This window comes from Zootoca vivipara, chromosome 3 (assembly GCF_965207765.1).
Source record: "Zootoca vivipara chromosome 3, rZooViv2.hap1.1, whole genome shotgun sequence".
NCBI lineage: Eukaryota > Metazoa > Chordata > Lepidosauria > Squamata > Lacertidae > Zootoca > Zootoca vivipara.
The window spans coordinates 69,689,489-69,716,928 of record NC_142586.1 but is presented as its reverse complement, the minus strand read 5'-3'; the positions used below and the strand labels follow the sequence as shown (position 1 = coordinate 69,716,928).

The 27,440-nt window shown below is 41.4% G+C and overlaps 1 protein-coding gene and 1 pseudogene across 4 annotated transcripts in view; one reads left to right on the top strand and one right to left on the bottom strand.

The window, feature by feature from the left end:
- LOC118082817 (uncharacterized) overlaps positions 1-26,767 on the top strand; it is a 53,711-nt gene extending 26,944 nt beyond the window's left edge. For 3 of the 4 annotated variants that reach the window (XM_088666333.1, XM_060272813.2, XM_088666335.1), the window contains exons 6-12: positions 471-609; positions 1,765-1,859; positions 13,098-13,163; positions 20,541-20,606; positions 23,875-23,972; positions 24,394-24,454; positions 25,578-26,767. In XM_088666333.1, coding sequence (XP_088522459.1) covers positions 471-609; positions 1,765-1,859; positions 13,098-13,163; positions 20,541-20,606; positions 23,875-23,972; positions 24,394-24,454; positions 25,578-25,781 — 729 coding nt within the window. In that variant the 3' untranslated portion in view covers positions 25,782-26,767. The remainder of the gene's footprint in view (positions 1-470; positions 610-1,764; positions 1,860-13,097; positions 13,164-20,540; positions 20,607-23,874; positions 23,973-24,393; positions 24,455-25,577) is intronic. The other variant, XM_088666334.1, reaches the window with a different exon arrangement.
- LOC118082884 (reactive oxygen species modulator 1 pseudogene) lies at positions 17,226-17,517 on the bottom strand (annotated as a pseudogene).
- Positions 26,768-27,440: the final 673 nt, after the last annotated feature.

Below are 27,440 nucleotides of genomic sequence, written 5' to 3'. Positions count from 1 at the left end.
CAGGCAAGTAGGCGGCTACAGTGGGACTAGGACACTCTTCTGCCCCTGCTTTTTAGCTAATGCATATGCCATAAACTGCAAAGAACACTAGGGAAACACACATTTCAGCAATATGCTTCCAGTTTCTTTACAAGCCTTGCAAAACCCAGTCTAGTCTGTTTAGGGAAGCTTTTAATGTTGCATTTTAATGTTCTGTTGCAAGCTGCCCAGAGTGGCTGGGGAAACTCAGCCAGATGGGCAGGGTATAAATAAATTGTTATTATTATTATTATTATTATTATTATTATTATTATTATTATTTAACCAGCAGTTTCTGTCCACCATAAATAGCATATCCAAAAGTATCACAGTTCCCATGATTCAGTATCTGATTAATTCGAGATGTGATACTTGATAAAATAAACCATGTTAGATTTTGGTTTTGGTGCTTATCCGTATGCCTCTCTTATTCTTTCTCATTCTCTCCTAAGATTATAGGGTTGCAGAACGAATTAACTAAACTTGGAATCTTAAAGAACCAACAAGACAATGAAAACTTTTGGAAACTCATCCAGGCAGGCATTCATGGTTCAAAGCTCAAAGAAAAGCTTCCAGATATAAAGGCAAAAAGCTGAGTATCTTTATAATGTTTTCATTTTGGAACAGCTAAAAATGTCCCAATCTCCTTGGGTAACAGTATGGATTTAATGAACTTGGTGGGAAGCAGATTCATTCGGATCAGAGTAGTACCCTCAAGTACACACTTGTATTGAACAACTGCTTTCCCTGATTGTGACATTTTCCTCTGGCAGTCCCCCCCCCCATCAATTTTGTTATTCTAGCTAGGGTTTTTTTTGGGGGGGGGTTGTTTTTGAGATTGTACAACCAAACAGCAGAGTCTAGAACCCCACCTGAGAAGGAGCTCCAGGAGGAAAATTGCATGCAGGAGAAACGTGGTCTTCTCCCATCTGCCAGCTCTACCCTAGAAACTGCCCCCTCTAGATTCAACTTTGCAGTGAAGCCCACTCACATCATAAAGAGCTCTTAACCTACCTACTCTCAGCAGCCAGAAACATCATAGCCTGCCAGGTATCAAATGGACCAATGGTATCAAATAGTATGGGAAACAGTCTTACTAGAAAAACTAACCAATGAATTGAAACTGACACGGGGACAAATAGAAGAAGACACCTTCACTCCAGTATGGCTCCTCTTTATCACATACACAGCCCAACAAGAAAACAAGGATTCGCTAACAGCATACGAATCAATATTGCTAACCTGATCCAAACACACACACACACCCCACTCACATATGAAAACAAAGTCCATCACAGCCAAATCGCAAACAAACAACCACACCAGCCTAGGCCACCCCCAACCTCTCTCACCACCAAAGGAATACAAGTGAATACGGTAATACGCACAAGCGACGCTGACACAAACCCCACACATACACTAAGTCAGCATTGCCACCTGACCCCACCCCCACTCACCATGGCCCCCTCCACCTCTTTCCCCCTTTTCTTCCTAATGTAAAACTAATGTCTCAACAAATGAAACTGAAAAGAGACATTGAACATACTTTTGTAAACCAAGAAATCTTTAATAAAAATATGTTTAAAACAAAACTTTGCAGTGAAGAAGCAAGAGCAATAGGCATCTGAAAATACAAGTTTGCTAGTAATATGCAATACATACGGTAATTTAGTTATTAATCACAAAGAGTCAGCAACAAATGACAAAAAACAATTTACTTAAATATCTTTTGCTTTTAATCGACAGTGTTAGCTACAAAGTCTTTGCCTCTGTCAACTTCAGCAAGAACCAGTCCAGTCCAGCCTTTTGATGGCTTTAAAAACAGTAGCAGCCTGGAAAAAGTAAGCAAATACGTGTTTCTGTTTATAACCTTGGATTTCTAAGTACTCTACTTTATGAGGCTTCTAATTATAGTCAGCAGTCTTAACCCAGCTTGATGGGTGGGTGGGAGATTTCTCTGATAAGATGCTTCATGTGATGCTTAAGTAGGCTTTAACTTTTCTACATATCTGAATGAAGCTACATTTTATAGTCCTGTAAAATCTATGGCTTCCTGAACTGTGTTGATATCAGGTTGCATCCTGTTGCTTTCAGTAAGTCAACTTTAAGAAGGATCCAACCTATAATTCACAAGTGATTCCCTCTAGGCTAGAAAATTTCCCTAAAATGCCCAGAAGAGTTATTTACTCCTTTGATTCAATATTCTACAGTTTTTTATAAGTAGATAGCTCAACAATTGCTTTCATGGGGTAGAGAGCACAATTGTACACAAAACACCTTTTGTGCAGGGCGCTCTGCCCAGTATTTAACTTCTTAAACTAGTAGTGGCGGGACAACCAGCTTGGAAGCATCTTCCCATCCCTAGATGCCTGTGTGTTTTAGGGAACACCTGTCTACACAACTTCTGGTGCCCTCTCTTGTTCATTACCTGGTATCAACAAGAGGTTCCGTGGCTAAGTCCTGCTTGAGCCTTGATTCAAATTAAACCCTTGCTTTCCCCTTTTCCTCTGTGAGAGTGGAACTGTTCTGCATTTGCAATGGGTACCGTGGCACAGAGTTTCCTGTCTGAGGTGAGGAAACAGGATGTATTTGCTGTGGTCAGGATGCAAAGGGGCAGGTGGTGGCTAATGCCATTTGCTTCCACCATGGCGCTCAGGAGGGTTCCTTAGTTTCCTTTCCACAAAGCTTTGCACTGCACAAGAATCTGCTCCTTCAAGAATCTCTGGTTTTTAGGAGTGGTTTGTCAGGTGCTAGGTAGAACTACAGTCAAAAGTGGAGTGCGGTGACTGGGAGCTCTGAAACTATATTTCATCTTTGGAATCTCTCAGCACAACCATTTGGATTCTGGCTGATCTCTTCAACATAAATGGGAGATTTCGAAGAGTCTGGTGATAAAATCTAGGTGTTTTTTTTAAATATGCTCAACATCTGACAAGCTTTCTGGTTCCTTGAAACTGAGTTCAGTTAATACTATATACAGTGGTACCTCATTCGTTCTGGAGGTCTGTTCTTAACCTGAAACCATTCTTAACCTGAGGTACCACTTTAGCTAATGGGGCCTCCCGCTGCACCGCTGCTGCACGATTTCTGTTCTCATCCTGGGGCAAAGTTCTTAACCCGAGATACTACTTCCGGGTTAGCGGAGTCTGTAACCCAAAGTGTTTGTAACCCAAGGTACCACTGTACACGTGTTTCTATATTAGATATTATTGTATTATGTTTGCCACTTGTAGATAACAAGACCCAGCAACTTGTCTCACATTGCAAAATGTTTCAAAACTGAGAAACACCAGATGGGTCACTGTTTTCGTACATGTGAAGATGTCTTGTGTGAAACATGTTGTACAGAATCTGTGGCCCAAGTCACATCTTGGGTTTCTGAGCTCATGGGTCAGCAGACTGAGATACCACAGTTGAGAACTCAGTTTTCTTTGAATAACATGTACTTAGGAGTTCTTAGGAGAGGGGGCGAGCACTGAAGAAAAGGTTAAAAGAAGAATGAATGATCCAAACTTGCCTTGGACCCTTAACTATCTCCCCTTTCCCATCTCCATTTAACTATGTACAGTGGTACCTCTGGTTAAGAACTTGATTCATTCCAGAGGTCCGTTCTTAACCTGAAACTATTCTTAACCCAGGCATCCCCAAACTGCGGCCCTCCAGATGGCCTACAACTCCCATGATCCCTAGCTAACAGGACCAGTAGTCAGGGATGATGGGAATTGTAGTCCAAAAACATCTGGAGGGCCAAAGTTTGGGGATGCCTGCCTTAACCTGAAGCACCACTTTAGCTAATGGGGCCTTCTGCTGCCGCCGCGCCACTGGAGCACAATTTCTGTTCTCATTCTGAAGCAAAGTTCTTAACCTAAGGTACTATTTCTGGGTTAGCGGAGTTTGTAACATGAAGCGTTTGTAGCCCGAGGTACCACTGTACTATTCACCACCTGTGCTCTGAAAAAAGGATGCAAGGATGGCTGAGCTCTTTGTTGAAGTTTTATCCCTAATGAGTGATTGATTAGCTCATTAGAGGCTTTGCCAAACTTCTGTGTAATGATCACATCATGCTTCCAGTCCGCCCTGTACCAAGCAGTGTGCTTTGGGCAAGTTGTCAGGTTCCTGGATCTGGCCTAAAGGGTTAATTTGCAACTTGAATTGTTTACTCAGGTATTTATTGCATTCTCTGAATTCTAACAAAAGGGGAGACACGATTTTGCAGTCTGACATGCCATTTATCATTATGAGCTTCAAGTTATCTAATAAAGTTTCTAAACTTTCTGGATAACTTTTTACATTTTAGATGACAGTTACCATGCTGAAGTAAAAAGGAATACGTCAATGCTTTGCCTCAGTAGGAACTTGCAGATTCACCTCAGTCTGTTCATGGTGGGTGCTTAGAGAACGTGAGACTCTCGATGCCCCCCAAAAGGTGGCCAAGGAGCCACGATATGGTGTAAGATTGAAGATTGACAGCATATTAAGGAAAGTCAAACAGAATAAAGGTGGTAGAACATTAGCAAATAATGATCATGTCCTGAAAAAAAAAAGGTCATAAGATACTTTCTGAGAAGAGCAAAAATTTCAAGGTCACCACAAACTGGGATGCTTGATACCATTTCTGACACCAAGGTTGTATATAGAACATGGCCTTAGAGGAGCTTGGAGACAGTCATGTAGCCCATCAAAGGGGCACAATAAACAGGTTGCAATTAGAGGGAGCAGATCCTGTATGTCACTCCAGCTGCTGGAGTTGGTAGCATTACCTCTTTATGCAGCTTCTGGGTTATACCTTCCATTATTCATCCTCCTCCTCCTCCGGCCTGTTAAGTTTTGGAATTTGGAGGGGCATTAGGGAAGGTTTGGAAAAGCAGCTCTTCTTACCTCCTTTCCTTCTCCCCCTGAGGCCTCAGGGATGGATATATAGTTGGGGAGTGAAAAAGAAGTACTGTAAAGGAGTCAATTGGCGAAGCACTTGACAGGCGCTAAGCTGGTAACATAAGAATTCTTGTAGTGAATTGGTTCACATAGCCCAGCATTTTCCTTCTGAAAAGTGGGCCATTGGACACCTTTGAAACCCCACAATCAGAGCATGAAGGTGATACTGGAGACAGATAGATGATTGCTCCCAGCACCAGGTGCCGGGAGGCGTATACACTCTGAATATGGAGGTTTCCTTTTAACCATCATTCCCTCTATTTCTGCTGTTTAAGTTCTGGGTGTTATTGCTGATGTAGCAACAGAGCACCACTCAACAAGGAAATACTGGCTGGCTTGGGGAAGTCTCAAAAGTTTGCTGAAGTACAAAAATATTGAGAGGGGGAACTAAGGGAGGGGGGACTTCACAAACAGCCCAGTGGCCACAGAATGCTAACTGTTGTGGGGAGGCTGGGAGGGGGAATGGAGTGTTTTGGAGGAAGGCATGGCTGTCTGTCTGGAACAGAAGCACTTCATACTTCAACATTTTCTTGCAGGTCCAACAGCTGTTGACAGACTTAACCCTTCATTAATTTGTCTTGCCCTTTAAAGATCTGTCTAAGCTAAATCACCACATCTTCACATACTGATGCCCATAATTCCATGCCAGATCAGGGTCAGTGGTGCTCCTCATTCCTGAGAAACTCCCAACAAACCCAACAAGATTATTTAGAATGGGAAGAAAATGTTTTACTTTGGGTCTGAAACTGAAATCTGTTTGGGACTTGCCTTAGAAATTCTTTCCTGCAGGTAACTCTGGGTGACTTCTGTAATTGTTTCCCAACGGAGGGAGGATTAGTGGAGATGTCACCAAACCGTTAGGAGGGCCTTGTTAGCCTTTCATCCTACCCCAGTCAAAGGTAGGCCACATGGGCCCCTGTTTGCCTGGCCTAAGACAAATATATCTTGGCTGATTCCTTATTACTGTGTGTCTGAGGGAAGCAGGGGGAAAGTGTTCGCAGATATGTGAGAAGAAAATAAAATGGAGAAATGGAGATGCACCCTTTATATTGTTGGAATGTCTAAGGGCCTCTTGGAACTGAATTCAAATCTTATTGGAGATTACAGTGTGATAGAAAGAGAGCTAAAAGCAAGTAATAAATAAAGCAAGCTATGTGCACCTAGCTTTCAGAAAGGCTTGCAGTTCATTGGTAGAGCTTCTGCTTTGCACTCAGAAGTTTCCAGATTCAATCCCAGACATATCCAGGTGGGGCTGACAGAGAACCCCCATCGGAAATCCTGGGGAGCTATTATAGACAGCACTGAACCTAGATCAGGGGTCAGCAAACTTTTTCAGCAGGGGGCCGGTCCACTGTCCCTCAGACCTTGTGGGAGGCCGGACTATATTTTGGAAAAGAAAGAAAGAAAGAATTCCTATGCCCCACAAATAACCCAGAGATGCATTTTAAATAAAAGAACACATTCTACTCATGTAAAAACATGCTGATTCCTGGACCGTCCACGGGCCGGATTTAGAAGGCGATTGGGCCGCATCTGGCCCCTGGGCCTTAGTTTGGGAACCCCTGACCTAGAGGGATAAATGTTCTTACTCAGTGGAAGGCATCTTCCTTTGTAGCCAAGGTGAGTAAACCAAATGAGGCCAAGCGATTTTATGAACTGTACCACCTTTATATTTTCAACAACTGGAATCATAATAATAATAAATCTTTTAATTCACTTTGTTTCTGAAATCGTGGCTTTAATTGGGCATCTTGACATTGCTCATTTTTGAAAGAATTTATTCTTTACCAATAACTGTAGAGGAAGAAAATAAACAGAGTGAGCATTGCAAATGAAGTGAGGTTTTTTTTTTCATTTAGGAAACAAACCAATCTTTTTCATGTATGTCATATAATATTCAACTTCTAAAGTTGCTCTTTTACTTCTCTTCTTCATTCTACACGTTTTTGAGTTGTTGAGAAATACTTCTTGGCAGGAGTGGGGCGGAATATTCTCACCCGGTAGCCACATTTGCAAATGGAAAAGCAAGCGTTTGCAGTAATAAATGACTTGTCTGAACAGGTCATTGCAAATCTTCCAGGCTTCTTACTAATTTTGGTAATTGAATCCCTCCCTCCATCTAGTACTGCCTTATAGCGTACCACAGATCCTACAAAGGGGGTTAGAAGCTCAGTGGCAATGCTAGCAGCTGATTTTGGCATGTCTTAGCCATTGACTACAGGCTCGCTGCTGTTGGAAATGTAATGTTTTATTAAGCGCAGCCTGATATGACCCAGCAAAACCTTTCTAATTCTGGGCAAAAGCTGGACATAGAGAGCTCCTACACCTGCAGAATCTTGTCCACCTACTGCAGTATTTGGTACGGCTCCACAACAAGCAGTGAAAATGTTCACTTACTGGAACCAATGACTTGTAATCAGGTCTCAATAATTATTACACCAATGGATGTGTCTCTCACCCAAACTGATTCTCCTCAAAGGAGGCTGAGGAAATCTTCTCTCCCCAAGTCATTTTTAGGGTTATTTACTGTCTGTGTGTATGCCTATTTTGTCATTTTCCACCTTAATCCAAGTACGGTTAGCTGCTCTTCCTCCTCTAATTCAGAAATATTATTCTTGAGAAATGTGGCCAATATAGCACAAGAAATCTGGTGCAAGAGTGAGCTTAGTTTCTATTTTGGAGTCTGTTTTCTATTCTTTCCTAGGTGATTCACCATCCCAGCCTGTGGGCCTGGCTTTTAAAAGGTATAGCACTCATTCAAATGTCAACACACTCTTACCCAGTTTTTGAATTTGGTTTCTGCTACTTGTATGATCAATTTGTAGGTTGTGGTTAGAGTGATGGACCCGGGTTCAAATCCCCACTAGCTATGAACTTCACTGGGTAACTTTGGATCAATCACTGTCTCTCAGTCTAACAGGATTGTTGTGTAGATAAAATGCGGAGGAGGGGGGACCATGCACACTGCTTTAAGCTCACTGGAGGAAAGGCAGGATATAAATGTAATAATAATAATAATAATCATAATAATAATAATACTCTGTTCATGAAGACAGAAAATAATAATATCTATTATTATATTCAGAGCATCTGTTGTGTCCCATATTGCACTGTCATTTGCTGAAGTGCAAAGTAATTGTTAATTAGATAGTCAAGTTGATTCCAGCTAACCTGTAAAATTATGTACATTTCAAGTACTAGACCATGTCAGTTGCTCACATATTTAGGTAGCTAACTAGATACACAAACACACACAAACTGTGGAAGAGTAGTTATACCGATAAGTTTGAATCAAGTGCCAAAAAGCCACCTAAACAACTTTAATAAAAAAAATATTTTAACTGGTGAAGCGTAGATAGGAATTGGGAGCATCCTTGGTTTTGTCTGCCTTGTGACCTAGGGCCTGAACATTTAGTTGTGAAGGCATCACTAATGATGTGCTAGTTCTCAAGGATGTATCAGAGTGCTGCAGCTAACACCCGATAATATCGCTCACTCCAGTGCTGGCACACTTTGACTGCTTAGTGCAAGAATCCTAACTAAAACAAAACAAGTTGTCGTCTTCTCATAAGTATCATATCCACACACCTCTATAAACAAGAACTTTAAAAAGAGACAGCAGTGCATTTAGATATTTGGTTTGGTTTTGTGGACTTGCTTTTGTCTTGACCATTGGCATTCTTTTGTAATTTTAAAATGAGGTTTGGTTAGTTTTGGACGACTCCTCTTATAAAAACCTTTTGCCGTATATGATGTATAGAACCATATTCCTTTCTTGCTGGGTCAAAGCTGTGCAGTCTTTGTACCCAGTTCTTCATTGCCCTGTTGTTCGGAACAATGATTCTCCTGGAATGGTGTAGGGGAGCCAGAGACTAAACTTGATCATCTACTATTCTACTGATTTCTTACCTCCAAATTTGTACATCCCTGATCCATTCTTAGATTGTTGTTGTTGTTAATTGCCCACCCTTCATGGTGAAGGCTTCACCCTAAGGTCCAAGTGTGGGTTACAACACTAAAACACCATAATTAAAAACTGTTTAAAACAACAGTTTAAATTCTTTCTTGCAACTCTGCTAAAATTCTTGTTGCTTTCTTCAAGGAGACTGATAAGATCTTGCATGAAATTTCTTAAACGCCCTCCTTTTGTTCTTCTCCTGGCTCCCATTCCAAATGAGTTCACCTTGCCCACTTCTGTGTCTTCACTTCCATATCTTTCTGTGTTATTCCCCCCCCCCCACTTTTGGTTAACTTTTGTCTTCTTATAACTTCTTTCTCCTTAAGACAGCATCCTTAGAGCTTTCCTGTCCTCTAAATTGCTGCCCCATGGTTTCCTAGCATTGGATCGGCTTTGTATCTTCTCCATGAATGCCTGCCAATATGCCTTTAATTCAGCTTAGTCTATTGAAACTGAACTTAAGAAGTTTTCCTTGAGTTACTGTATAAATCCTCTCTCCACTTTTCTTGTGCTGTTGATCATTCTGTCATTCCATGACTTCTTTCCTTTTTGGGCTCCTGTGATTACAGCCACGTTCTTACATACTGCTAAACCATGAACTAGTGCTATGTGGACACGCTTTAATGAGCCCGAGCAAAATGTCTGGCTCACATGCTCTCCCTTCCTTTATACTGAGTCAGGCTTCTGCTGAGTTTAATTTCACTTTTAATGAATGTAATCTTAGTGTTATGCTCAAACCAGGGGTGTTGGTTTAAAATGGTCTCTGGCCAGTTTCATAATAACCCAGCTTCAAATGGCCTCGGTCCAGTATACGTGAAGGAGCGTCTCCACCCCCATCGTTCTGCCTGGACATTGAGGTCCAGTGCTGAAGGCCTTCTGGCGGTTCCCTCACTGCGAGAAGCCAGGTTACAGGGAACCAGGCAGAGGGCCTTCTCGGTAGTGGCACCCGCACTGTGGAACGCCCTCCCATCAGATGTCAAAGAGAAAAACAGCTACCAGATTTTTAGAAGACATCTGAAGGCTGCTCTGTTTAGAGAGGCTTTCAATCTTTAATTGATTATTTTATTCTTCTGTTGGAAGCCACCCAGAGTGGCTGGGGAAACCCAGCCAGATGGACGGGGTATAAATAATAAATTATTATTATTATTCAAACCATGGGTTATTAAGCTGTATTATTAAAGTGGCTTTTAAAGCCAGGATCCCTGGTTCAAATGTAACATCAAGTTGAGATTCTTTAAAAGCAGAACTGAACTCATCAGAAGTCCTCCTCCAATGCAGGGTGGAGGAGAGTATATGAGCCCAACTTTTCAAATGGGTTCATTGGTGTTCATTCACATCGTGCTATGCTTTTTGTATAACTGGGTCAGTATCAACTTTCAATTCTCTAGCTTTTTCTCTAACATTTTCTTCAGCTCTTGCTTCACTTCTCCCTCTCCTTGAAGGGGTCCAAGTGTTTCGGCATCTATTCTTCCTGTTGCCCTCTGTTATGGGAGGTCTATTCTAAATCTGTTTTTCCATCTCATTCTGTGTAAAATAAGGTTAGCATCATAGCTGCCAAGTTATCCCTTTTTTAAGGGATTTTCCCTTATGCTGAATAGGCTTCCTCGTGAGAAAAGGGAAAACTTGGCAGCTATGGTTAGCATTAGCTAAAGCTAGGCCTCTGTCTCCGTGTCTCCAGCTTTCTCAGCGTTTTCTCTTGAATGGCTTACCATAATCTCAGTCTGAATTTAGACAAGAATACATCCTTATACTTTTCCATCACTACTCCAAATATCACCATTCCCCAGTCTTCCAAATAAAAAACAACTCTGGGAACCCATTGATGCACTCTTCTTTCTTTTCCTGTCAATCCTTGTTCAGTGTTGCCATTTCTTCAAAACTTCTAAAACTTTCTTCTTTCTGTTTTGCACCTGTTGCAAAAACAAAACAAAATGATAAAAAAACACCTTCATTCTTTGGTCATCTCTTACCTGAACAGTAACCATCTTCATTTTCACATTTATCAGATATTTGTGGGTTGGTGGTGTTTGTTTGTTTGTTTTAAACTAATTCAATTTAAAGGACATGCATCACAACATGATGAGCTTCGGTTGTTGTGTATAGGTCTTGTGTAACTTCTGGGTTTCTTTTAACTCTTATTTGTAGAATGTGGGATGGGGAGGTAGAAAGAAGGGATGGAATATGGGATGCTTCTCAAAGAGAAGTTTATTGTTTGTAGAACAACAGTAAAATAGATGGCCAACATGGGGCACACACTCAGGAAGACTAATATCCCATCCTCTCTTTGTTCAGCTGTCTTGTGCTTAAACTAAACAATCTGCTGTAACAATGATGTTTGCCATGGTTCCTGCATGCGTACAGAGCCAGGATACAGCAGTCTTGTGACTTGGGAGTTGTAACAGGAAACCTAGACTTGCGGATTTAATTCGTGAAACATTTTCCAATAAAGTTGTTTTTTGCAACTCAGGAGAAATTTGTTTAAAAATTCAACTAGTTCACCCGAGTTACAATTATGGCATCACGGTTTGGGATGGTATAAGCAAGTCAGGAACAAACTAGCTGCACATGTCAGCCTTTTTGCAAAATTTGATGCTGCCCTGATTTGTTTATAGCAGTACAGTACTAATAATATCAGTTTGCATGGCATTCTTTAACTGGAAAGAAAATCAATCTGTGATAGTCACACATGCAATATAATCTCTGTTTTGAAACCTTAATTTTTCTTGCAGTCTTGCTCAGATTATTCTTTCTGTCACACGATCACTGCCCTGATTTCACGGAAGTGCAAAGAGACCTATCCGATTGGCCTTGCCCCTTTGGTTAGCAATATTCACATATATGCTGCAGCCATGTGGGAGCCACCATGGGAAAGTGGCCCCCACATGAATTGTGGGTTGTGTGAAGAGGGCTAATACATCTCACCACATATCTCATCCTTCCTCATGTTCTATAGGAAACGCTGAAAGAAAATGCACGACTTTGTTGCTGTTTCCTTCTAACGTTTCCCTAACGCTCTGGGAAGTTTGGATGCTTTATTCCCAATGCTTAACACCTGGGCCTTTCACCTTTGTGCATTTTTACACTGAATATCCAGAATATTAATAAAGTGATGAAAAAGTGTAGTTTCTACATGGCAAAGGACATTACCACGTAGCATTTCCCTCCATCAACTGGAAGAGTGTTTAAAGCAACAAACTGGAAGTGGGGGAACTGGCACGTAGCAGAAGTGTTGGTAATAGCACTGGGGTAGGATAGGTGCTACAGCCACTTTATCACCTCGTGCCAATCGCCACTCTGATCCAATTACTGCTCATGTGGGCTGATTTCTCCTAGTTGTTTGGGCTAGCAGCAGTCAACACTGGAATTCCCACTGCCTCCATAGATTGTGAATTGTTGGGCTCTATTAGTCTTTAAATCCCACTGTTCTTTCTGGTTATTTCATATTTTTTATTGCTTTCTATAGTTTGCTACAGAAAGGTGAACCCTAGTCACAGTAATAAATATAGGAATCAATTTGAAAATGTATCTTGAACACAGGGTCTGTGTAAATCCTGTGTATAAATCTCTCTCCAAACATCCTTAGATGGAAAAATAGAGTAAAATCACTGGCATATAAGAACTCAGTTTTCATTCCCTGGAAAAGTAAGATCTAGTAAATATTATTATTGTTCACTATATTTTAGTATGCTGCTTCATATTTTAGAAAATCTCAGAGTGGTTTATATCACAGCAAAAAAACAACATTATATAAAAATACAAATTCCAAATTTGGTACAGCAGCAGTTGCTGCTAATCATCATTACCCACATTTTAAATAATATAATTAAGTAGTAAATATCTAAACAATGTACATAAGTCCATATATTTTTATGCTATAGAAACAGGTGTTCCTTGACTAGTCTAACGTGTTTCAAAGTTTAGGATTATATTAATGAAAAATAAGATTTATCCCTATTTATTGATGAATAGATTCTTCCTTCTTCCCTGTCTGCCTTTTCAGCTAAATAAGTTAAACAAGAACCATAAATCAGTGTTGTTCTCTACTTTGGTTATTTGTAGTTTTCAGCTTTGAGGCAGGTGAATTTTTAAAAATACTATGCATTTAATAAATTCATCATAGAATTGTGAATTGTGTGCGCGCTGAGCAACAGAAATTCAGCATTTGATTCCCCTCTTATTTTCATGACAGAGTACAGATTCTTTGCTGCCGTCTGTTGACGACCGCCAGTCTCCAGCTTATCATATGAGGAAACAGGTAAAGACCCAGCAAGAAACGGAGCAAATGTTTTCAATGATAGGTGAGAAAACCTCGGGCCTTCCTGTCCTTTAATAAGATTAGATTAGAACAGGTGAGATTATGAAGGAGTTATACTTCTGGTATTCCTACAATTATTCTCCTGGCATTGCAAAACAGCCCAGTAGCTTGGGTGGGAACTGTGTTCAAAATACTCGTTTACTCTGACATCAAATGTACAGTTTTGTGACATATTTGGTACATAGAGAGTACCAGATTTAGTCTGAGCAGCAATTCCCTCTGCCCGCCAGACAATTTTTTTATTCTGTCAAAAACTGTAATTCACTGAAGGCTACTGCTTTTGTCAGAGTTCCATCTAGGGCCTGTTTCTTATGTTCACCTTTACTTAGGGCTTCCCGTCTCGTAAGAAATTCCACAATTTTTTCAGATCAACATTGCCCTCATTTCCCATCAGTTGACATGGCAACTGATGACATTTGCAGCTTGCTTCCAAGGGAAGGGGGCATCTGAGAGAAGGTTCCATACCTTGCTCCCACATTGCCATTTGCGTGCTGCTGTTGGAGTATGAATGCAGCCATGTGAAATGAAATAGAATGAACCAACAACAATAAATGCTTTTGGGTGCAATCCTATTGTCTCTAGGAGGGCACCCCAAGGGCCATAGGATTTCACAGAACTCCCTTTCTGTCAGCAGAGGGCACTCCAGAGGCGGAACAGGGGGTCCACCACAGGGCATGGGCGTAGGCAGGGGGGGCAGGAGGGGGCAATTGCCCCCCCTAGAAGCAGGGCCACTGGCCAGCCTGCCCCACTGCCCGCCCGGTGCCGTCTCCCTTCTCCCTGGCTGGCTGTGGGGCGGGCGGCGGGAAAGCACCAGAGCCGCGCAAAGCGTTTGGCTGGCTTTCCCTCCCTCCGCCCCACAGCCAGCAAGGGAGAAGGGAGACGTCCCTTCTAGCCGGCTGGCTGTGGGGCGGGCGGAGGGAAAGCCAGGCAACCACTTTGCGCGGCTCTGGGGCTTTCCCTCCACCTGCCCCAGCGATTGCTCCCCCTCGTCCCTTCCGATCGTGGAGGGGGAGGAGGGAGTCGGAGCAGCCCGATTTCGGGCTGCTCCGATGTGGCCCCGCCCCTTGCTCCCCGCCCCTTGCCCCCCCTGATTTTCATCCTGGCTACGCCCCTGCCACAGGGGGACACCTTGTTGCAGCTACTAAAACCTTAGCAGCTATCCCTCCTCCACCACTGGTAGGAGGAGGAAATAAAAGCTATTGGGAAGGTGGGGCCTTGGAGTCCACTGGATTCAAAGCCCACATCCCAGGACTGGTTGAAAAGTGCACATTCTGCATCCTCTAGCCTGCTCTGTAATTATGGTAAATCTTAAATATGATACTGCTTGTGCTAGTTTGAATTTTCCCTTGTTCTCATCAGGCTTTGTTTGCAAATATTGTTTAGTAGCCAGTTGGCCCACACATTTCTTTCTTAATCCTTTTTTTGGTAAACTGATGGCCTGAGAGGGTGTGGAACTCCATCTTTCCCAGTGTCATTGTCTGATTGCCTAGAGTCAATTCCTACTCACCCAAGGTGAGCAGGAAAAGGACCTTGTATACAAGCCTGCATTAGCCATGCAAATATTTTATGACCCATAGATTTTAATAGCACTTGCTAATCCATTGTAATTATTGACACCTGTTTTGAACTAATCACCAGAAGTGGCTCGTTGAATAACATTCCATGCCAAAATCATTTCTTAATAATGGAGACGTAATTATTTCAGTTTCTTACATAACTGACCAAAAGAAGGGACAAAAAAATAAAAAAATTCCTTCCAGTAGCACCTTAGAGACCAACTAAGTTTGTCATAGGTATGAGCTTTCGTGTGCATGCACACTTCTACCTGTAACTAGTCCTGTACTATCAAAAGAAGGGAGTTATTGTTATAGCTTAGACTGCATGTGAGGCTCAACTTTTTGCACCATTTGGCGGAGAGGTATGATGCTGCTTCAAAACTGAGATTTTGTTTCTCACGAGTCAACATTACCATTTAGCTGCTCAAACAGAGAATAAGATCATTACTTATTCCTAGTGGATGGGTAAATATGGGTAAGTCTGGCAGTCAAGGAGAACTGCCAGAGCAATGACTAATGATAATATTATCCTCTTTTTTTTCTGAGAATCCCATTTGCAGCATCTCACAGAAAGGAGATGTGGAGCCAACGTATAATCTGCCCTGTAGCCTCTCTTGCTTCCCCTCTCTTTGCTGTGGGGTCAGAGCCTTGACATTAACTCCATTCCTGGTGGAGCTTTTTTTTAGTTGTTGTATACTTTTTTTTTCAAACATTCAATGGATTATCAAATAGATAGAATATAAAATACAAAATTCCATTCTAAGCAAGACTAGCTGGCACAGAAAATTTATATGTATGCCAATTTTTACTTATTCCCTCTGTCTGAAGCACTGGGTGCCTAGTTTTATTTCCTGCATATATATGGATACACACACACAGAGACACACACACCCTACCTTTTCATATTGGTTTTTTGTTTTTGTTTTAAAGACTGTATTTTAAATAATATGTTCTGGTGATAACACTATTACCAAAACATTTTTAAAATCGCTGGTTTTTCATTCACTTCAGTGCAGTTCAGAGGAATGCACACTCGAGATGACAGAGGGTTTATTTTGTTTAATTTGCCACTGACTCACAGCATGTAGCAGTTGGGGTAAAATCAGAACTACCAGTGGGAATTAGATGTGAGCAGTCCGATTCAGCTAAAGCTAATGGTTATTGTGAATCATTGAAAGCCTTCTAAGTTTGTCCCTCTGGTTTTAGTGAGGCCTTCAGTATAATTCCACACATGTTAACTTGGGAGTAACTCCCACTATTTTCAGTGGGTCTTACTGCATAGTAAACACGTTACGACTTCATTCAGCCTTAGTCACAACTAACTTTATTCAGATTGTAGGAGAGTTGTGTTAGGTCTTCAGAAAAATAGTTTTTTGCCTGCCTCCATCCCTGCTTCCGTCAGACAGTGAGGCCAACCTAAGCAACTTGGAGTTATCATTTGATTTAGACTTTTGCAAGGTGAAGTTAACGGGAAAGTAAAAGTCTTCACTGTTGTGTGACTCCACTACTATGTCTAATTAGAGTCTCAAAGCATTTAAAAAAGCCATATAAGGTGAATCATCTCCGTAAACAGCCCTTGACGTGAAAAACCAACACCTTTGCAGTGGGGAGGATACCTTTCCAAACAAAGAAAGGTGGCTTTCTGCAGTCAGCCCTTTTCTCTAGCAGCACAGCATGGGGTGACGGAAAAATCATTAACAGGCTCATCCTGCACTTTTCCCTTTTCCACACCTGCATACCACCATCCCCAATGCTGTAGCTTTATGGGCTATGAGGAGGCAGATTTGCCGCCATGAAACTCTGGAGTAAGCCGACAGCTGCAGAACAGCAGACACTAAAATGTAAAGGAGAGGAAGGGGAGAGATCACCTTTGAAGTCTACCAAAAGAAAAAGGGGAAACAGAAGGACTTTGACCAATTCTTTTTTTTAATTATCTGTCTCAGGTGCATTAAGATATGAGCCACTGGGGCAGGGTTTCTTTTGTTTGGAAATATGCATGTTACAGTAATATGTGGATTCATAAGACCCTTCAAAATAAATACCTGCATTTAAAAATTACCATAGACTAGTGAGGGAAATGAGCCTCTTGAGCTAAAAACAAATTCTGAGTTCAACAAGTGTGAACAGCTCCATAAATTCAGCATTAAAGCAGTAGTTGGAATCACATGCAAGGCAGGAAGTTCATAGTTAGTGTTTCTAAAGCATCAGTAATCTCTCCCCCCCCCCCCCCGGAATTATGCATATGTAGTATTTTTATTAGTCAGTGATGTGGTGTTAAGTTTTTGCAAAATTCTACTCTCCATTAACCTGACTGAAGTGACTCTACATATAGGATTGCACCGTTGTTGTTGTTGTTGTTGTTGTTGTTGTTGTTGTTGTTGTTGTTGTTGTTGTTGTTTTGTTTTACTGATTATTTGATCTTGATGCAGAGATTTTTATTCTACTACATAGCAGAACTTCAACTTGAAGGGCCGCTTGTCTTTGTGATATAAAAGAAATATTAAGAGCGAATTCCCATGCCAATTGTCATAAGTGTCCCAAAAGTTCCACCATTCTGCATCATGGTTTTGCCAATACCACCCATCAGTTTTCGCTCTCATGCCAAACCTGAGGCAAGAAAATGTGCCGAACAGGGCACCTGCTGCATTACCAACAGCAAAGCCCACCACGAAGCCCATTTTCACTCTGTCAAAACAACTGGGTTGGGATTGGCCATATGGCCCCACTGCCACAGGCATCTCAACCATTTCATGCTTTGTAGGATTGCATTGTTGAAATAAAATCTAAATACAGTGGGCATGATCCAGCCAAAGCTAAGCACTCTTATGTCTCATTGATTTTTGTGGAAGAGACTTAAGTATGTGCTAAACATTCCCATGGAAACAAATGGAACTTAAAGCTGCATAACTGGCTAGACAGACCTCATAGTATTTTTGAAACTCATCACAACATACGCAAGGGATGCGTGTGGTGCTGTGGTCTACTCTAAACCACTGAGTCTCTTGGGCTTGCCGATCAAAAGTGGTTTGAGTCCGCACGATTGCTTCTGTCCCAGCTTCTGCCAACCTCACATTTCTGAAACATACCAGCGCAAGTAGATAAATGACTGGACTTAACTGTCCAAGGGTCATTTGCCTTTTACCTTTACCATTATCACCATACATCTGAATCCCGTTGCTTGCATTGGTGGGAAAGAAAGCAATGGGCACGGGAGATAACTTGCTGCACCAGTCTGGAGCTAGCGCCTGACACCATGAAGTGTTGGGGGTTGTTCAGGATCCACCTCGGCCCCTCCCTTTCCTTCAGAATGGCCCACTTTGGACTTCCTGGACATTCCTGCCCTGTTTAGGGAAGCTTTTAATGTTTAATAGGCTATTGTATTTTAATATTCTGCTGGAAGCCGCCCAGAGTGGCTGGGGAAACCCAGCCAGATGGGTGGGGTATAAATAATAATACTTAATAAAATAAATAATAATAATTAATAAAATAAATAATTAAATAATAATGATAATGGACCCAGGTGGCGCTGTGGGTTAAACCACAGTGTCTAGGGCTTGCTGATCAGAAGGTCGGCGGTTCAAATCCCTGCGACGGGGTGATCTCCCGTTGCTCGGTCCCAGCTCCTGCCCACCTAGCAGTTTGAAAGCACATCAAAGTGCAAGTAGATAAATAGGGACCACTCCGGCGGGAAGGTAAACGGCGTTTCCGTGCGCTGCTCTGGTTTGCCAGAAGCAGCTTTGACATGCTGGCCACATGACCCGGGAGCTGTCTGCAGACAAACGCCGGCTCCCTCAGCCTATAGAGCGAGATGAGCGCCGCAACCCCAGAGTCGGACACGACTGGACCTGATGGTCAGGGGCCCCTTTACCTTTATTTAATAATAATAATAATTCATTGGGCACAATATGTTGCTCTGTGGGTCGTGAAACCCCAACCTTCTGGGCTTGATGCAAAGAGGGTTTGCATCACAAGGCAATTTCTATCGAAAGGAGGGAGGTAAACAACAGGTATAAGGAGAATTCAGTTCTCCTCACCCACACATCCATGTTCTTCTAAAAATGGGATACCTATCTACCTTATTTTCCTGCATTGTAGGGAGTTGAACTAGATGACACTTAGGATCCTTTCCACCTCTATAATTTTATGATTCTGTGATTCTGGAAGACCTGGGTTTCAATAGAACAAGTATGTTGCCGCCATGAGAAGTTTGGCCCTACTACTACTCCTGCAGTGTCTAAAATCAGCTAGGAACATCCACTTGAGCTTGCCATGTCATTAAAAGGATGTTGCTCTTAGGAGCAGCCTCGCATTGTTGGGATTCCTGGCGACCCGCCAACCACCAAATGAGCCCTGCACTCTCATTCTTGCCCCTGTTTCTGGTCTTTCATCTATGTTCATTTTGAACTGGCTCTTTTAAGCAAGTAGCTATTCTATTCCAGGCATAGGCAACCTTGGCTCTCCAGATGTTTTGGAACTACAACTCCCATGATCCCTAGCTAACAGGGCCAGTGGTCAGGGATCATGGGAGTTGTAGTTCCAAAACATCTGGAGAGCCAAGGTTGCCTATGCTTGAATCTATTCTATATCATTTCGCATAGAAAGAAAAACTACTCAGTGGCTTCTGTGTAGATTGCTTGACTTGTTATTTACTGCAGGTTGCAACATGGGGTGAAAATAGCAGCTGGGGGATTTTTGACAGGAAACTGGATCAGGAGCAGGGCTCTGCAACTGTATTTCCTTCAGAATAAAAGTGAAAGGATTGAACACTTTAAAAAACACACCAGGATTAAAGCAATGTGTAGTTTGGTCTGTGGAAGTCTGAATATTTTCAACTCCTTTCCTGGTGTATAATTAATTTACCTTCTTTCCCTCCCACCCCAACACTTTGAATAAAGTCACAGCAGCAGATAACAGTTGCAGTGCATTAACCTGAAATTACGAGTCAGACACCTCAATAAGAAAAACTGCCTTATCAATGAACTCAAGGTTGGCCAACATTAAGATGTCTTCTTTCCATGGATGCCCTCTATTGGTTTACTGCAGAAAAGCATTCACCAGTAATTATTGAATAAAAGGTAAAGGGGCCCCTGACCATCAGGTCCAGTCGTGTCCGACTCTGGGGTTGCGGCGCTCATCTCGCTCTATAGGCCGAGGGAGCCAGCGTTTGTCAGCAGACAGCTTCCAGGTTATGTGGCCAGCATGACTAAGCTGCTTCTGGCGAACCAGAGCAGCACACGGAAACAGTTTACCGTCCCGCCGGAACGGTCCCTATTTATCTACTTGCACTTTGGTGTGCTTTCGAACTGCTAGGTGGGCAGGAGCTGGGACCGAGCAACGGGAGCTCACCCCATTGCAGGGATTCGAACCGCCAACCTTCCGATCAGCAATCCCTAGACTCTGTGGTTTAACCCACAGCGCCACCTGGGTCCCTTCCTTATTATTATTATTATTATCATTATTGAATAGACTACTTCAAATATTCTTGAATGCTGCCGGAAGTCAGGTGATTTACTGTTTTATTCCGCAAGAGTAATTACTTTCATGTACTGCCTTGGCTAACAGTTTATCTTCCTTACATCTTCATAGACTTTAATGTTTTTTATAATAATAATAATAATAATAATAATAATAATAATAATAATAATAATAAACTGTTGACAGAACCGAAGAGGCAGCTGTGTTAATTTGTCACAGAGCAAAAACAAAAAAGAAAAAGGGATCATATGGTCTTTTTTGTGCCCCCCCAATTTTCCTCCCACAGTTGCTGCTTTCTTGGCTTTCTGAAGTGCAGAAAAGACTTGGAGAGCCATCTAGGACTCAGCAGGTGGTGAGTTCTTTCCTGTAATCTTGATCAGGCTTGTCCCATCCCACCTCTGTCTTCAGAGGAAGATGGGAGCCTTGTAGTAATACTTGTTGTTGTTGTTTTGAGGTGGGGGGAGGACTGGTCAATGGGGGCAGTCCTATTTATTCTCTGTCTGGAGAAGTCAGAGTGTTACAGTACGGAGGAGGAGAATTTCCGAAGAGTCAAGCTCAAGCTGAGGCCCAAAGGAGGAGAAAGGGAAGTCTTTATTATGATAATAGAGATGAGCTGGGTTAAAAGAGCTCTCACAATGGGGCTAGGCTACTGTGCCTTCAGCTGCTTCCTGCCAGGAAGATTCACAAGTCTTCTTTACATAGGATGATTAGAGAACTACAAAGTCAAGGGGAGTGGTGGGTTTCACTCTCTTATCTGAAGCCCATCCAACTCAACAGTTCTGACCCTCCAAGACTGCAGCTTTTATCAGCCCAGCCTGTGAGGTTATATTAAATTATAAATGTTTGGCACTCAATATAGTGCTATTTACTCTCCCGGCCCCCCTAAAATAATGGGTCTGATACCAAGAAGCAAACAAAACCCCATGCACTACAATTGATTTTGGTGGGACTTTATTTCAACAGCAGCAAAACTAGGACACAGGCATTGATACTGGTTAGTTTGCCTATTTGTCCATGCACCCTTCATTGTAAAGAGGGGTGAGGGGAATCAGTTAATTTTGGGGAAGTTTGCTCCTTAACCATGCCAGGGGTGTCTCCAAGTCTGGGTCAACATTGCCTTTCAAAAGGTTTCCCTCTTGCATTTTCCTCCAGGACACTCAGCCTCCTCCTAAAGGTGTAATCAGGCTTCCTAATCAGTTATGTAGATAGAGAGCAGGTTTGGGGCTGCCTCCCATTTAGGACTATAAATCTCGGCTTACATTGATTACCTTTTCCTGTAGGTCTTTCTTTTGAAACCCTTTTATATTATTACTGTTTCATCATTTAGATTATTTCAAACCGCAACGTTTCCCAAGGAATAAGAATCAAGCATCGTATGTATTGTTATATAAGCATGTGGGTCACAATAATAGATTAATATTGTTCCTGCATATCAACTCAAAGTATTGCAGTGATTTCTGCATTAATGGATTCATTGGATTTTAAGCAGTGAGAGTGAGAGACAATGGTTCTTCCTCCTTACATAGTTGAAAAGAAAGAGCTAATATGTCAGTGGCGTATTAACAGAACATACTACTTCACATACTTTAACATACTAAGTAGTTCAAAAGTATAGCAGATGTTTGGCTTTGGCCAATTTTTCCTGTTGAAATTTGACTAGATGACAAAGTGGGCCTTTTAATCATACAAGGACTGAATAAGATTTCTGAAATTTTTGGTAGAGGGTAGAAAACTATTGCATTTTAAAGTAATATACATATGACATACCTGTCTTTATTATTTTGCTATTCAGGTCAATAAAAATGTGAAGTATGTTAAAATACATTGTCTATCTTGCACACTGTCACACTCGGTGGGTGCCACTGAATGAATGAAAGTGTTCAATGGAGGCCTGAAGTTTTGAAAAGGACCTACTTCAGCCAAACCCTGTTCTGTTAATACGCCACTGACATCTTACAGTGCCATCTTAACCGTGTCTACTCAGTCCCATTGAATTCAATGTTTCTTGCTCCCAGGTTACTTAAATAAGTTTTGAATACGAAGTTATCTTAGGCCCTTTTTGGTGGTATTGCTTTAACAAGAACATCATTTAGTATAATAATTAAATAGCACTTGAGAATGTTCAAAACACATCACTTACATTATCTTAGCATTCCTTACAAAACTGCCCTCAGAGATAGGCCAGTATTTATAATCACCATATTGCAGATGAGAACAAAGGCTGAAAAATGCTGGTTTATCTTTGGCTTCCTAGTCAGTTGGAATTGGGCCAAAGTTGTGATATTCTTTAAGCATATTCCGGAATCTAGAAATGGCCAGTATCTTTGTAGACCAAATGGTTCATCAGGCTAGATGTTAAACAGAGGAATTGGCTGGGGAGGGGGACAAGAAAGAGAAATGCAATTAAGCACCTCAAAACTTCCCAGCCCCACAATTTACAATGGGGATAAAAGAAAGTACTCTTCATTTTATCCATTTCCATTGCCTCAAGGAGGTGATGTTTATCTGCACAGAGTTCCTGGCTAAGGAAAGTGTTGTTTCTGAGAAAAGCTTGCAATACAATTAAGGATGAGATGAAGGAGCCAAGCCATGAATGATCTACAATTTATTCTGGAGTAGTCCTGCTGGCATTGGTGGCTTTACTGTACATACGGTTGTAGAGCACATATATTTGTAGATAGAATTGGACTTTGCCCATGAATGCAGCTTAAGTTATATGTCTGCTGCTATGCTCACTATGGGTTGTGTCAAATGCCGCTGTTCTGCTCATGCAAGAGACCTCCACTGGTGCAATGGGACTCCCCCTTCCTCTCTCCACCTCCAGCCCCACACATGCCCTCAAAATCTTCTCCATAAGGTTGGAGAACCCTCCAGATTTTGGGAGCACACGAAGGAGGAGAGGAAGGGGAAGTCTTGATGCATAAGTAGTCAGCCAAGGCAGCTCTGCATACAGCCCTATGACTTCCCCCCGCTTTCTTTCTAAAAGCTGCACACACACCCTCCTCAAAACTTCAAGGTCTCCATGCAGGTCATCCCTCCAGCACATAACATCTCAGTAGTACTGAAGCAGGCTGCAACCACAGTGTCACTTTCTGTCAGTGGCCAGTGATTATATTCCCATTCTTGTAGTTCTTTCCAGCATTGGTAAATACCATACTTTTAGCATTCCTCTCCTTTGCTTATCCCTGAGCTGATTGAGATGGAACAGAGCCTTCAAAGCTCATTCACCTAACGCCATTCTACATGTAGCACCTGAAGGATCAGTGGGCTCACATGCTCTCTTCTTCTCCCTTTGGTACACCACATTTCTCTCCTTCCTTTCCTGGGTTTATGTCACACCATAGTTTGCATTCCATTGGAACTGGCAAACTCTGGAAACTGCTTCACAGAGACAATTTTCATCCATTCCATATTTTATCCATTAAGTAAGGTTGAGGCTCCACAAAATGAATGTGCAGATTGTTGGGATGTGATTACATGCTGATGATATATTTATTAGATATTTTCCTTCCTTTCTCATGTTTGTGAGTTCAGCAGAGTGTTATCCCTTTGCAGCTTAAAAGGGAAGCTTAGATAGGCAAGTGTATAAGCTCTAACATGTTTTTTTTTATTACTGACAGAAGAAAACATGCAAACAAAATGGGAAATATGAACAGCAACTTCACTCATTGCACCATATGTATTATTTTTCTCTTCTTAACATGGCACTATCCAGGAGGTGAGTTTGGTAATAACTTTGCACAACATAGAGGCAATTTGTCTAGTATACAACTTTATAAATGGCTTTTATGACTCTGTGCTTAAACTACCATGCAGGCAAAGCCTATTGTAGTTTTGCCAAAGCTAAAAGAAACCATTTAAGGATCACAGTAAAAAGCAGTTGTGATTTAATGCACAACTAAATCCCATAAGTCATCAAAACTTACTTCAGAGTAAACCTAGCCAGATTTGAGTTTATTATGTACAACCATTCGCTTCCTTGCTTTCATGCACACTTAAAACAACTATAATGCATTGCCACTAAATCAAGGAGATTGTGGGTGGGAATTAAGAGCAGCTAGGACAATACCTGCTCTGTTTTTAAGAATCTATAATCCATGTTTCTTTTCTTGATTTGTTTTTTGTTTGCTGCTATCTAGGCTCCTAGAACAAAACGGACAGTTTACAGATGTCAGAATACAGCAGAGTGTGCATGATCTGGTTAGTAATCACAACAATCAGCTACATATATATGTTGCGTTCTATACAGGCAAACATTACTCAATATGCCTTTGATTTGAATTAGGCTCCTTTCTTTGTTTATGCCACTTGATACTTTATGTTGTTTAACCTAAAGGTTATAACACTAAACTTGACTTACCTGTGGAGTTTTAAGGAATAATTCCCCAAAGGGTGTTAATGGCGTTTAGCACTTAAACACACCAGCGGATGTTGAACTCAGCACTGAATCACTGCTCAAAGAGCACACTTTACCTGGGATATAACCACATGGAAACTCTGTATTTAGGAAAATAAGAAACCTACATTTATTGCAGGAAATATGCGCTTGATAAGAAAGATCCTACCGGTAGTTCTAACCAAGTAAGGTGGAGAATGCCAGGAGCCATGCTTGCTCATGTATTTTAGCAGGAAAGACACAAACTGTGTTTTGTCGCCTGCCTGAGGCGAAATGGGAAGGTGTTGCTCTGAATGTGCACCATGTGCTGCCTGCCCCCACTTGCCTCCCTCGCCAAAGCCTTGCTGTAGCTTCTGGGTCTGTTTTGCGAGAGCCCTGAAAAACGCCACAGCGATCTTGCCAGAACCTGGATGCTTTTGCAGTTGATTCTCCTTGCCTCTCGGGCAGCAGTGCGGCACGTCCCAGAGGGGCATCCCTTGGATTCTGCCACTTGAGGCAGATGCCTCAGTCTGCCTTATGGATGGGCTGGCCCTGTTTGAGATTGGTCAGCAACTGAAGCAGCAGGGCACAGCTGACAAGAGTTTTCACTACCAGTAGATGAATCTTGGAAGAGACCCAGAAAAAAATGCCTGAGAGATGGGTGTATTAACAACTACTACAAAATGATAATGAGAGCCATCCTGATCCTTCATAACACTCCACCCCCGACATGACACTTTGGAGGTTGTGTGTGGTCAACTGTATTAAGTTAGAAGGATCCACAATTCTCCTCTGCTAAGGTTCAAATAGCAGTAGGTTTGAGTTTTGAATTTAGTAAACAGGATTGTTAGATTTCATGTTAAGACTCATTTTTAATCATTTTAATTGCTTCAAAATGACATTTTTAAAAGCCTTGCATTATACTAATGTTGTTTTCATTATCTCAAGATGAATTATTTGTATCCAAATTTCCATCAACGATCTGGAACGAATCAGAGCAAGAGGTTAATAGAGGAAAACTTGGTTCCATCTTTCGTCAGTGAAAACCTGCAGGAAAGGCATTGTAAGGACTCCACCAAAATATTAAGAATTTCAAAAGAAAACAAAAAGATGTTGGAGCAACATGAAGATAGAAGTGTTCTTGAAATATGAGTACACTTAACCTGTACAGGCTTGTGTCCATTTAGTCTTTTACCTGGTAGATGGATATCACAACTTAAATGAAGTTGTCATTTCTAATAATGTTATTTTCAGTTTCTCTGATAGAGTTGAAACTCGGAACATCTCTACCTTTGCCCAGCATGAAATGGTTACTGTGCCTTTAACTCTGGGAGATGTTGTTCTCTATACTCAAGTTGTGATAGATTCATACTTTTCCCTTCCTTTCCTTTATCGAGTTACTTATTATGACATCAGTAATTCACAGAACCTGGTTTATCAGGTTCATCTAAAATAATCCTTATTGGAAAGGAAAAAATGGGTCTTTAATGTGAATGGGCATTCTGTAAAATAAAATAAAAACCAGTTTTCATACATCTCTTCTCAATGCTACTATAATTCTGTACAGACCCAATTTGCAGTATCTGCCAGACATTTCAAATTAATCTAATCGTGTGTGTGTATATATATAATTTTTTTTGCAATATAAGTCAATTAGGCCTCTTATCTCAGAGGTAAAAAAATAATTTTTTGTGAAGTACAACATGCTTTTCCCAGTCATTTATATAGAAGATCAGTACCACAACTGTTGGCATTATGAAACAGCTGTTGCTCAAGCTTGTATTACTGTTCATGCACATATGCTATTTTCTTGGTTGTTAAATTGATCATTCCGTATGGCGTATATTTATCAATATACAATATATACAATATACATATACAATCTATGTTGCTTTTTAGGAAACCACACCATTAAACACATATTGGACAAATTATGTTGACAATGACTCCATCATCAACAGCAAAAAAGAGTAACTACAAGTGGGATCTTTTGAAAATAATCTGCTCTGTAGATTATTGTGATTAGTGTTGAGATTGGTGTGTGTGTGTGTGTGTGTGTGTGTGTGTGTGTGTGTGTGTGTGTGTGTGTTCCCCTACCATCCCTTTCTTTAATTAAAAGTTGAGAACATTTTTGAAAAGATTATTGTTGTTTAGTTGTTTAGTCGTGTCCGACTCTTCGTGACCCCATGGACCAGAACACGCCAGGCACTCCCGTCTTCCACTGCCTCCCGCAGTTTGGTCAGACTCATGTTGGTAGCTTCAAGGACACTGTCCAACCATCTTGTCCTCTGTCGTATTAATGCATAGGGTTCTTTTTTTCTTTGTTGAAATATTGGGCATTGCAATGTATCCCCCCCCAATGTGATTTATTGTTATGCATTTATTCTCTCTCTCATTACTCCATATGCAAGTCTTGTTTTAATTCCTAAAAAAAAAACCCACAACCCTTTGCATCCTTTCCATGGTGTTGCTCAAATCTGCATGGGCATCGGTTGTGATAAATACTTTTTTCAATTAAAAAAACAAAACGCTTTTAAATTCCAAGTTGTGCAAGATAATACTATTATTCTTTCATTAATTAAGAGGATGAACAGCACAAGTGATTGTTCCTTCCATTCCCTACTCTTAAATACGTTTCTTTGCCAACGTCCACATGTACTAAGGACTATTCCCAGAACCCTGAGGTTCTTTCTTCCGCCACCACACTAGTGCCAGAGGGCACAAGAGACAGACCAGCCTTGCTGGAACACACACTTCAGAAACCGAATGTGGCAACTTTAATTGCGAGATCATCATTTCCAAAGGGCCTTG